Raw genomic sequence first — 13,130 nt, forward strand, 5'->3', positions numbered from 1 at the left:
CCATCAGTTTGTGGATGTGAATGTGTTTGAGAAGATTGCTGATTCTATGACGTCAAAGGAGGCGTGGGATATACTGGTCAGGTGTTACGGTGGTGACGTATCAGTGAAGAAGGTGAAGCTTCAATCCCTGAGAAAGCAATATGAGAATCTCAACATGAAGAACAATGAGAAAGTCTCTGAGTATATCTCTAGAGTGATTGTGATCACTAATGAGATGAAGGCTTGTGGAGAAACTCTTCCTGAACAAGTAATCATAGAGAAGATATTGAGGTCACTTACTCCTCAATTTGATTATATTGTTGTATCCATTGAACATTCTAAAGATCTAAAAACCATCAGAATAGAAGAGCTGCAAAGTAGTCTAGAGGCGCAAGAGTTGCGTCTGACTGAAAGAACTTCTGAGAGGGAAGTTGAGCAGGCTCTGAAGGCTTCTTTTGTCAAGAAGGACCAGAAGCTGAAAAAACATGGTAGGTCGCAGAAGTCAGAAGTCTTCTATTCTGATGAGGAGAAACATCAGAAGGGAAAGGAGAAGTATGACAAGAGAATGGTTCAGTGTTACTGTTGTAATAGGTTTGGCCACTTTGCTAAAGATTGTTGGTCAAACAAAGAAGAAGCAAAAATAGCCAGAGGAGATTCTGATGATGAACCTGTGCTATTAATGGCTTATGAATCTGATGAGGAACCTGTGAGTTTGTCATTTTCTGATGCTGAAGGGGAAGAAGATAACTCTGAATATTCTGAAGGAGTATTTTTATATGATTCAGAATCAGAAGATGACTTTGAAGATGCTGAAGAAGAGTCAGAATCTGAGGTTTCTGAAGATGAGTCAGAGTTAGAAGATGACTCTGAAGCTGAAGACAAGTCAGAATCCGAAGATGATTCTGAGTCTGAAGGAGAATCAGAAGATGAGTCAGAATCTGAAGAAGATTCTGCTTCTGATGATGAGTCAGAACTTGAAAGTTCTGAAGAAGAGTTAGAGTCAGAAGATGAAGAATCTTCTGGAGACTCTGAAGATGAGTCAGATGGTGAATCTGATTCTAATCCAGATTTTGATGATGATCAGGAATCTGGTGGTGGTCATGCTTCTGGAAGGGAAAACTCTGAAGACATAGGTTCTGGAGGACAAGCTTCTAAAGATGATCATGTTTCTGGATGACGTTGAAGGTGGAACTTCTGAAGGCGGAGCTTCTGAAGGTAGTCCAGCTTCTGACGGTGGTCATGATTCTGAAAGAAAAGATTATGAAGTTGGAACTTCTGAAGGCAGAGCTTCTGAAGGCGATCCAACTTCTAAAGGTGGAACTTCTGGTGGTAATCAAACTTCTGAAGAAAATCCAGAAGGAGATATGGTTCTAGAATCAGAAGGAGATTCTGAACTATTGGGTATTGAAGAAGCACTCAAGAAGAAAGGCTGGCTGAATGCCATAAAAGAAGAACTTGAGGCTTTAGAAGGAAACAAGACTTGGAAGTTAACTAAGCTTCCAAAGGAGAAGAAAACCATCAGCGTCAGATGGGTTTTCAAGGAGAAATCTGCATTTCTAAATGGAGTATCAGAAGTTGCACACTGTAGCAACCAGAAGAAACTTGCAGATGTTATGATGAAGGATGTCAAGACTGAACACCTTATCCGTTTGAGGAATGGAGTTGGTGTTGTAGATTTTGGCTAGCTGAATATGAATTAAGGGATGGTATTGAAGAGTAATTCAATATTCAGAAGTTGTTGTTAATCAGAAGAAGATGCTTCTGATGTTCTGATGTGAGCTGATCTTTTGATGGTTACTCAGAAGATGTTGTTGACCAGAAGATGTTATCTTCTGGGTCCCATTAGCTTAGCTGTTTAGTAGTAAGGGTATTTTAGTATTTTTGTAGTACTGTACTGTTTGTACCCTAAACTTGTTCACTAAGTTTAGTCTGTTAGGGCTTAGGTGGAAAATTTTCTTTTGTATAAATAGCCTTGTAGTAGCTATCATTTATTAACAACGCAAGTAGAATACAACATTTATTCTCTCATCTCTTTTGCGCCGTTATTCTATTATTCTCTTTGTCACCATCTTTATTCATTGTGCACCAACATGTTTAAGCTTAACATTAGATTAGTACAATTGTTGTTCATGAACTATTAGATCAAGTTAATTTCACACATTGTATTCAAGAGATATTGTCGTACGCTACTTTATACTATTTTTGTCGTGCACAACTAACTAGTACATCTTTTTATCTCATTGCTACACGGTTTATTTAGTTGAAACACAATGCTCCTAATTTTAACTGCAAATTTGAATCCTAATATTTTTCTAGCTTGAATAAACATTTTACTTATAAAAATAAACTTATGTACATCTATCTATCTCTCTTCAAGTTTCAGCCAGAGAGTATTTTACCCAAACATTTACTTTATGAGATATATTACACATACACCAAAATTATACACCAAAGACTTTACATCGTATATGTAAAATTAGACGGTGTATATGTAAAATTGAGTGCAAGTATATCATTTCTCTTACTTTATTTATAGTATTTAAATGCTAATTTTAAGTTATAAATCAGAGGAGTAAAAGAAGAAAAGTCTTAAACGTTGCCCTGATTTTAAGGAGCAATATCTCTTCATTTCAATTTCAACAAGAGTCACTAAACATCTAACACCAATTAAAAAGAAGATGCTTAATTCTTCTTTTACTGTTAAAGACCTATAGTTAGGATAGAATGGGTGCATAAGACAACAAACACAAAAGTGCAACAAAAAGAGATACAAGAGTCAAAGTAAAGAAATGGGTCAACATCATCGTACTGTGGGACATGTCATCAGTGTACTCTTGTTCTCCGGAATATGAAATACTATAATCACCACCACCGTTCGGTGCTCTTGTCCACATTCCCAGATTGTTGTCCCTATTCATTCACAACATAAATTATTTTAACCAACATCGAAAACTTTAAAAATAAGTTTAGTACTTTATATTAGAAAAGCAAGTCTTCATGGAGAAAAGAGTACTTTACTTTTTATCCAACCCATGCTTTTACAAACGACAAAAGTAAAAAAAATTAAAAAGTATCCTATGCATACCAGATAAACCGGGACATCTTATTTATTCATCTTTAAAAATCTTTAAAAAATCAAATTTTGAAGAAACATACCTAGCAACACCAAGAACACCGGCAGACATAGTAAGAGCAGAAATCCGATCAACCGTTTTAGGATCGACACTATAAGCCTTCTGAAAATTCCCTTCACTCTCACTACCTGAATCGACAAAAAATGCACCGTTCACCATAAAATCACCCTCCGATTTCCAATTCCATGTCGTCCATTCCCCTTCACCCGAATCCAACCTCTTCGTCACTTGTTTCGCATCAACATCCTCAGGAGCCGTATACCTGTTACCTAATATCATCATCAGAGATAAGTTAGTTAATAATGTATCTGATCTGTTATATAGACTAAATACATTAATTATTCAATTATTCAATGAATCTAAAAAATAAATTTTCCTTTATAAATAAGATCAGAGCAGTTAGTTAGTTACCTTGACTATAAATAGTGGGCCCACCACTTCCGCCAATAGCATACATCTCCCACCTCGTAAAATCGTTATTTACGACGTGGATGTATCCGAGTCTGCAACGTGGCATTCGTTGAACTAACTGTTCTCCAAAATGGTTGAATGCTATAGTTACTTGCATTGCTGAGTCTGGTTTGTAATGATCACTGTGACCTAGTAACATAACCTCATTGTGGTGTGAGAAATGGTTGTTGGAGATAGTTATTGCAGTTGAACCCATTACGGCATCGATTAAACCGTCTTTGCAACGGGAGAGTGTGCAATGGTCTATCCATATGTTGCTTGATCCGAATATGGAGATTCCGTCTCCGTCTGATATTGTTCTGTATCCGTAGTGTTCTGGACTTGATCTCACGTTAGTGTTACCTTCATGAAGAATTACAATTAGTAAAAGAGTTTAGAGTAAAAATTTTACCATTAAAAAGAGATCTCTTGAACAAGTTACACTGATTTTACCATAATAAGCTGGCATTTAAAATTCAATACAATCACAATTAGAGGTGGAAGATAGATTTTGTCAAACCTAAAGACTGACCTACTAAAATTTTCAAATTGAAATTTAGCTTATAATCCACTTATTTTTATGCATAAGTTTGACATTTTCGAAAGTCTGATTGACTAATTAACCGACAAAAAAACATACTAATTTGAAGGTAGATAAATAAACAAGTCAAGTAATGTTTAAACACCAATATAAAAAACAATCAGGCTAAATATTTATTTGCATTGATTTAAAATTTACTTAGTCACATGTGTTTCCAGAAAATATTGATTTTTGCATATTAATAAAAACAACTTATGATATGTAAGATTTTTTAAAATTTATTTTTCATAAATTATTTAAAATAATTAAATTTTACTTTTATATTTTAATTCAAAATACATAATATAATAAAATAATATAAATTTATTCATATTTATTTAAATAACCTATTTTAATAAATCCAAAATATTTTCTATTCTAAAAATAAATAGAAAAACCTAGCATGAATTTGTGTAAGCAAGAGTGTGGGCCCATTTGGTGGGTCAAGCTTATTCTCACCCTAGTCAATGTAATTTCCCCAAACGCACCCCTCATTTAAACATACATTTAGATTTGATTTTTGTATTAATATTAATATTAATTAATCTAGTTTTTAAAGCCATAAATATGCTTTCTATAAAATGTAAACCACAATTAATTAACTTTTTTAAAGTGCCCCCACAAGACAATGACAATAGAGAAAAAAAGCATGCATTACACTCACAACACACATCAAAAGGAGTGTATCCAAAAAGAGAAAAAAAAACCCATGTTCTCACTAAACCATGCTATTAGATTAGAGGCATAACAAAAAGTTATTAAAAAAAAACCTCAAGTGAACAATAAATCTCTTACCTGAAGGATGACAATGATGAACATGAATGTTATGTATAATAACATTACTAATATACTGAAGAGTAATGCACCCACCACCCACAATATGAACATCAGCACCACGTCCATCAATAGTCTTAAAGCTGTTAAAAATAAGCTCTTGACACAACTCAATCATCATGTTACTTGGAAAAACAATCCACAACGGTTCATTCTGTATGACAGCATATCTTAGTGTACCAGGTTTTGGGTTCACAGGATCATTGTCGGATGAGTCTGTTACAATGTAGAATTTACCACCTTTTCCTCCTTTGGCATTCTGGCCAAACCCAATGCCACAATCTGCTAACCTTTGACGATTGTTGGACCAATCTGGGTCGCATTTCCAACAATCGTCTATCGGGTTGCCTGTTTGGCAGGATGAGGAAAAATCTTTGGTTGATAGCGATAGCATTTCTCTTCTTCCCATTGATTCATTCACTTTCCTACAAAAAAAATATTGAAGAAATTTTGAGCTACTTTTAGTAACAATCTAACACTAGCCATAATGTTAACAAAAAATGACTTATAAATGAAATTTTTTTGAGAGCCTAAAAAATGAAACTTTTTATGACCTAGATCTACCCTTAAGTAATGTAGGGTGTTAAAGAATTTTGAGTACCTGTGAACTTCTATGGCAACAGATTCAGGGTCAGGATGTTGAGCAGGGAGAGTGAGGTTGAGCATGGAAGTTCCATGGGTGAAAAAGGAAGCTATGAGTGAGATTAGGAAAATGCAGGTTGTTTGGGTCATTGTTGATGGAGGGAAAGTTGAGTTTTTTGAGTCTGGTGAGTGGTGAGAAAAGGGTTAGTGGTAGCTACTGCTGCTACGAGTAGTACTGTCACTCACTCACTCACTCACTCTTCATTAGTTGATGGGAGTGGGTAAGTAGTAGTAGTACTTCAACCATGGTTATTGTTATTGGTCCGTTTTGGTTTAGGATCTGATTATTTTATTATATAATGAAAGTCCGTAATTAGAGGAGTTAGTAATTGAAGGGGTGTAGTGTGGAACGGAAGCATAGGATAATCACTTTTTTAATTAAGCTCTTTACTTTAGAGTATCTTATACTAGTAGTGTAGTAGTATTTTTACATAAAAAAAATTAGTATGTACGGTCAAAATGAATTCCACTACTTCTAGAGATTTCATTATATATCAAAAGTTTAACAAAATTAGCATATAGTAAGTACTGTTGTCAATCGGACGAATCCAACCTATTTAAAACAAAATTTTTAAAATGCCACAATTTAAAATGATTTGAATGCCATACATTTAAAATCAACTATCTAGCTATTAATATAAGATGTCACCATTTTACCTAATATATCATTTTTCTTTTCAAAATTTACAAAGCAAAAAGGTCAATATTGTCTTTCATAATCAATCAAATATTTCAACATTTCCCTCAAATCTCCTGTCGCCACCTGTATTGTCCTTTAGTTTAAACAATGTCCCATTTTCTCTAATCACTTCCTTCTCTCTTGGAACAACTTTCTCTCTTTCTCAAAATAGAGAACAACTCTCTCTCTCTCTCTCTCTCTCTCTCTCTCTCTCTCTCTCTCTCTCTCTCTCTCTCTAAACCCTAGCGTCGTAGAAGAAGAAGAAGAAGAAGAAGAAGTAGCGAACTCGCAAATGCCAGAAACTCATACCCACAACAAATTTGTCTCTCTCTCTCTCTGAACAACTCTTTACTCTCACGTTTTCTACTTCACTTCCCTCACAACAACTCCCCCTCTCTCGGAACAACTCTCTCTCCCTCTCTCAAAAAATAGAACCTCTCTTTCTACTTCCTTCTCCAGCTTACCTTTGAAGATCTAACATCTAAGGAACTCAGGTATGCATTATCATCTTACAAGTTTGTATCATTTTCGTGTAAAAATGTCTTCTTTTTTTGTAATATTCAACTTGCAATCTAAGTTTTTCATGTTTTCTACTTGCATGTAGTAAATGAAATAAGGAGCAACAGAAAGTTTTAATTTTTAACCACATTTCTATTTGCAATCCTTTATTTTGGATCTTTGCAAGAGAATGAAATGACCATTTTGTCTTTGTACGTGTACCTGTCTTTGTTTTCTACTATTTTGGTTAATACATTCTTATCGAACGAAATAACCCAAGTTTAAATTACCATTTTTATATCGTAGTGTCATACCCAATTTTGACCCTAAGATCATACATCATTCGCATATCAATCATCAATCAAGAGTTTCAACTTAAAACTCTGCTTGTGGTGTTGTGCTCAATTCATCTGCAAGGGAATCATCGAGCACCAATGTTTTTTAGTTTGTATATGTTTTACTAACCAAAATACCAAAAATATTGCTTTGTGCTTTTGCATGTTTGTGTTTTGTAGGTACCAAGTAAAATATCCATCAAAAGGGCATTTTTCAACTTTCTTCAGCAAGCAATCGATTGCACAAAGAGAGCAATCGATTGCACCAACTTGTTTTGCACCAGATTTGCATTCTGCTTTCCGTGCAATCGATTGCACCATCAGAGCAATCGATTGCACCAACTTTTTTTTCACTAAATTCAGGCAGTGCAATCAATTGCACCAAAACAACAATCAATTGCACCAGTGCGAAAATGGGAAAAATAAAGGCAATTTTCAGCTTTTGAAGGTGATGACATCATTTGCAAGTGTGAGAAGCATGACTTAGTTCTTATATTTGATTTTTACATCATTTTATCATAAACCCTCATGTGATCACATCAAGACCATTGGATCATAATTTTGGCTCCAAATTCATTTACCAAACCTAAATCTATTTCCCAATCCTAACTCCAAACCACCAATAATCCCAAGCCTACATCTCATAAATATAGGCTTTCCCCTCTTTATTTCTCAAGCTTTGAAAGCTAAAGAAACTCTTGCTCTTTCTCTCCTCATCCTTTTCAAACCCCTCACTCAAAGCTCTCTTCTTCTTCCATAAAAGTTAGTGAGTTACATCTCGAACCTCACAAATTGATCTAAGATCACAAGGTGTTTGGTTTTATGTTTAAACAAGTTTTTTCCCTTTGCTTTATTTTTTTTTTGAAAAAATGCATGGTGCAATCGATTGCTCTTTTGCTGCAATCGATTGCACAGGTGTAAAAATGTGTTGTTTTTTGAAAACTGCAGAAGGTGTAATCGATTGCACCAAAACAACAATCGATTGCACCAACTGTTTTTTCTCTAAATTCAGGCAGTGCAATCGATTGCACCAAAACAGCAATCAATTGCACGCTGACAGAATTTTGTTTTTTTGCCTTTTTAAAGCTTGTTTTGGTTCTAACTCATCTTTTACTCCATTCTTTTGATATTTTCTTTGAATCACAAGTTAGAGGCCTAATTTCACTCTAATATCAATGGACTTAGGGCGTCGATAGGATGAAAATCCAAATCCGCAAAATTAAGTGATTGAACTTAGAGATGGAAGGAGCTTTTGAATGTGGTTCCATCTTTTATTTCTTTTTATTTTGATCGATGAAAGTCTTTGATACCTTGAGAATTCTTATGGATTCTTGGTAAAGACGAGATCATAACCTATTTTCTTTTCGTGCGGTATTGCTTTCGGAGAGTGATCTATATATCACTTCTCTCGCATGCATTAGCACATAAAGTTTTGACCGGCCTCGTTGTAGGGTGATTTCTACATAAATCACTTGGCGATCTGCTTAACATAGCACAATATTTCGTGTCCCGAATAAAAAGATCAAGTATGGAAGAGAATTGTATGTGGTTGATTTAAGACTTATGGAAGTTTGTCGTGTAGTCGCTATGATTTTATCAAGCTTCTGATAAACTTCTGTTGAATTTAAATCCGAGAACATCCTTCACTCACCATCAATCTTCATTACTAACTTTGATAACTGTCATACCCCAAAATTTGCCCACAATATTCAAATATTCAAATTATTTTAAAATTGGATTTTTTTTATAAAATTTTGAGGTCATTCACATTGACGTCTTGAATTTTATAAATATTCAATTTAAAGTCTATTTTAAAATATAATAATTTACTCTTAAATTATTTATATTTTAATAAATAGCAAAATGCTTTCTCATGCTTCATACACTTCCAATTGACTTTTATTTCAAACAAATAATATAACATAGTTGGTAAGGAGGTAAGGCTTGCAAGTACAAAGTCTCGGGTTCAAATCCCACTTCTAACACTTTTTTTTCTAACTATAGTTTTAATTTTATTTTTATTAAAAAAATCACAAAAAATCATTTTTTTTATCATTTTATTTTTAATTTTCGCACTATTTAAATATGCATTTTTTAAAATAGTCAAATTTTCACTTTTATGTATTTTCTAGTCAAAAATCATCAAAAATCATAAAATATTCAAAAAAATCCAAAAAAAAAGTTTTTAATCTTATTTGTCCTATTTTTAGCACTTTTTATAACTTAGAGAACAAGTCAATCTTATTAAATTAGTTTGATTTAATTTTTTATTAAAATTAAAACAAATTGATTTTTGGGCTTTGATTTGGTCCATAGTTTTACTATAATTATTTTTTCTAACCTAATTCATGATATATAAATAAAACTAACAATTACAAATTTCTCAATTTACTCTCTCACAACTAAACCCTTATTTTTTTTAACACCTTCAACCTTATTCTTCATTCCTAATTCCTACCTACAAAACAATTCACCAAGTTTCTTCAATATCTTTTGTTCTTCTTTTGCTTAGTTCTTGGCCAATGATTTCGTATGAGGCCTCATCTTCTTCTTTTTTAAAGAAAAAATCTTTTTCTAAATCTTTTTATCAAAACTAAAAATAAACCTTTTGTTTTCAAAACCTTTTGGCCAATGATTATCATATGAGGCCCTTGATGTATGTTTTTATACTAACTTTAGTTTTTGGCTAATGATGATACTTGAGGCCACCTTTTATCAAAATTCTTATGTTTTGACATCCTCTTTATGTTTCGAAACATTTTCTTTCAACTCTCTTTTTTTAAAAAACCTTTTTCAAATACTTTATCTAGAATTACAATTTTTTTGGCCAATGATGATACATGAGGCTTGTTTTTTTTTAATCATTGTTTTGGTCATTGTTGCTACATTTTAGTTTAAATTTATGTTTTTACAATCATAATTATTTTTTTTTTTACTTTTGAGAATTTTTGCCCTTTGAGCCATAATCTAACTTTCTGAACCTTTCTTTAATTTTTGGGAAAATTTAGATTATATGAGGTCAAACCTATTTTATAATATTTTTTATTTTATTATTGTAACTATTATCATTACTAACCCTCATTATTATTATTATTATTATTATTATTATTATTATCATTATTATTAACATTATTACTATCCTTGTTTGCAGGTACTTCCTTTGGCCATTAACCTTGTTTTGGCCAAACAATTTTGCTGGCCACTTTCTCACCATGTACTCTCAAGAGCGCACAACACCCAATCTGAGCTAAGTTTCTTTTTTTGTTTTTATTTTAATTGCATGAAATTTTTTATATATATTCCTTTCTTTTTTTATTATTAGTATAATTTTTTTCTTTTATTTATTTTTATTTATTTAATCAAATTAGTTTTTATATATAATAATTTCATAGTTATTTATTTTAATCGAAAACTCGTTTTTTAATTTTATCAATAATTATTTTTAAAACAATAAAAAATTTTATTTTTGTATATATTTTTAATTAATTAATTAATTGAAAATTAATAATTAAAGTTTTTGTTAACCTTGATTCATTTATAAACCTTAAAATCTTCAGGCAGGTGTTTTCCACTAACGCATTGTTAGGCCTTATAAACCTTTTGGGTCACAATAAGTTTTCTTAAATAACCCTTTAGGGTTCGTAAACTTTTTAGGGTTTATAATCAATTAACGTTTAAATCAGTTAATGCACTAACATTTCTCTTCTTCATGTCAATTCTTTTCAGGGTTACCATCAGGGTTCGTCCGCCTACGCGCCGCGCCAGATCAAAAGCTAAGTCCCTAATTTGATTATTATTTTAAATATTATTTTTGTCCTATAAAATAAATTATGATTTACTTTTAAATATCAATGAGTCAGCCATACACTCACTGCATCCTTTTTCTTTATGCCCATCTTTTAGGATTCATCACAATCTGGTCAGTGTCAATGCTTCATGCCTCAAGGCTAGCCTCTGCCCATCAACCTTCATCCACCAAAGATAAAAGTTTGTCAGACTGCCAAAGCTACGTTGGTAACCCTAAACTCTGTCTTTATTATTACTTATGTAAAACCCTATTAAGGGATCCGCTGGTTTCATTGTTCCCTTCCCCGTATTATTATGTAACTGTTCCCTGGTTGTATTGTTTGGCCTTGAAGGCACTTAAAACTGTTATATTATATTTACTGCGTGGTTAGTAATTTAGGGAGTGCAAACCATGAACTGAACATAGATCACCTAATTACAAGATAAATGTAATCGAAGTTAACCACGTGATTGCTGCACACACTCACCTTTAGGGTAACCTCTTCTGTTGCCTGTTGCCTTGCTGCCTCTAAGTGTACTAAATAGTCAAGTCCCTCGATTCCGAGGATACCTAAAGCAAAACAAATGTTGCCCTAAGTTCATTATCATCATCAAGTTTGTCCCTCGATGTTGCCTTATATGATGATTGTCCCAATTGCTAAGGTATCCTCGCATGATGCCTAAAAAGATTAATGACTATTATATCCTTCCCTTAGACTACCTGCCCTCTTTATGGCAAGGGACAGTCTTATGGCGAACGATTCCTCGATGACCCTTCACACATTCCTGCCCTCTCATGGTGTGGATAGATCCTTTCGCCTCGAAAAGCTAAAAGAACAAATTTTAAAACTTAGGGTAGTTACTATTAATTGCTTGCTCTAAAATTCAAACTCTTTTTTCCCACTAATTTTCAAATACTTTTCAAAAAGACTACGCTTATTTACAAGCTAAAGTTCTTATCCAAATTTCTATTCATACACTACTTTTCAAACAATTCAAAAGTGAGCTAAGCAATTAAGAGCCCATGGATAACCATGGATACAAAGGGTGCCTTACACCTTCCCTTTGTATAACTTACCCCCCGAACTCAAAATCTTTTTAAAAGGTATTTTCCTGTTCTTTTTGCCTTTCCTAATTGGATAAAATAAAAGTCGGTGGCGACTCATGCTTAACCGCGACATTTCAAATATAGTCAGTTCACCGTATTACAATAACATACTTGACAAGCTTTAAGATGGTTATCTTTAACATCTAACAATTGACTTTAATTTCCGCATTTTATTATATTGCTCTTTATATTCTTTTCTCTTTACACTTTATTTTATCATTCATCATGTTTATGTTTCCGCCATTTTCTCTTTGTCCATTTGGATGTTTATATTCCGTCATTTTCTATTTGTCCATTTGGACGCTTTGTTTATGTTTCTGCTATTTTCCTTTTGTCCACTTGGACCATACTCTATTTTTGTACTAAAACACTAATAAATAACAAAAATCTAAAAAACACATAAGGCTCCCTATGGACTATTGGTTACTATCCCGAGCATTTTGAAGATTTGGACCTGTTGGACTTAGTACCTCTAGACCCTGTTATGCTACTGTTACTCTGTCTATTATTTTGTCTGGAATTGGTTTGTTGTTTGTTTGTATGTGCAGGTATTTCCTCAAAAGCCCTTGATGGTTAATTCCAAGGCATTGATATAAGGATTTTACCCGAAAACAGTCGTTACTTTGCCCGATTTTTGTCAGAATTTTAATATGCTTAATGCAAAGTGGTGCTAAAGATAATAATTTCATCTGGATCCCCAAGTGGTAATGTGTTGGTTTAGTATTGATAGTCCAAAGGATGGGAAATATACCTTGACTCTTAATTCAAGTGTTGGCTTCTTATTTTGGTTAGACCGTTTCTTTCCTTAGCTTTTATTTTATGCATTAAGATAGCCTCTTCATTTCCTCCCCCTTCTTAGATTTTCAAAATTTTCTCCCTTTTTCAAAATTTTCTTATGTTTGCAACCTTTTCTTTTTTAAAAAAAGTCTTTCTTTAAAAATATCTTTTGCCCTTGTTGGCATTTTCTTTCAAAGTTTAGACACGATTAATTGTTGTAGTGAGTTGCGATACCCCACGATTTTGAAATTGATTGATATAATGGAATCTTTTCTGCGTGAGAGAGCTAGTGGCATACTCGTTGATTTTCATCCGAGTTGGAGCCCTT

The 13,130-nt window shown here is 33.1% G+C and overlaps 1 protein-coding gene across 1 annotated transcript; it reads right to left on the minus strand.

The window, feature by feature from the left end:
• Nucleotides 1-2,557: 2,557 nt before the first annotated feature.
• Nucleotides 2,558-6,465, minus strand: LOC131644630 (probable pectate lyase 12). Its single transcript, XM_058915185.1, has 5 exons — nt 5,579-6,465; nt 4,939-5,402; nt 3,525-3,926; nt 3,136-3,382; nt 2,558-2,889 (listed from the first exon to the last, which is right to left on the minus strand). Exons 1-5 carry the CDS (start codon nt 5,707-5,709, stop codon nt 2,694-2,696), a joined length of 1,440 nt encoding a protein of 479 aa, XP_058771168.1. The 5' UTR covers nt 5,710-6,465; the 3' UTR covers nt 2,558-2,693.
• Between the last annotated feature and the right edge of the window lie 6,665 nt (nt 6,466-13,130).

Source organism: Vicia villosa, linkage group LG1, assembly GCF_029867415.1.
Source record: "Vicia villosa cultivar HV-30 ecotype Madison, WI linkage group LG1, Vvil1.0, whole genome shotgun sequence".
In the NCBI taxonomy this organism is placed as follows: Eukaryota; Viridiplantae; Streptophyta; class Magnoliopsida; order Fabales; family Fabaceae; genus Vicia; species Vicia villosa.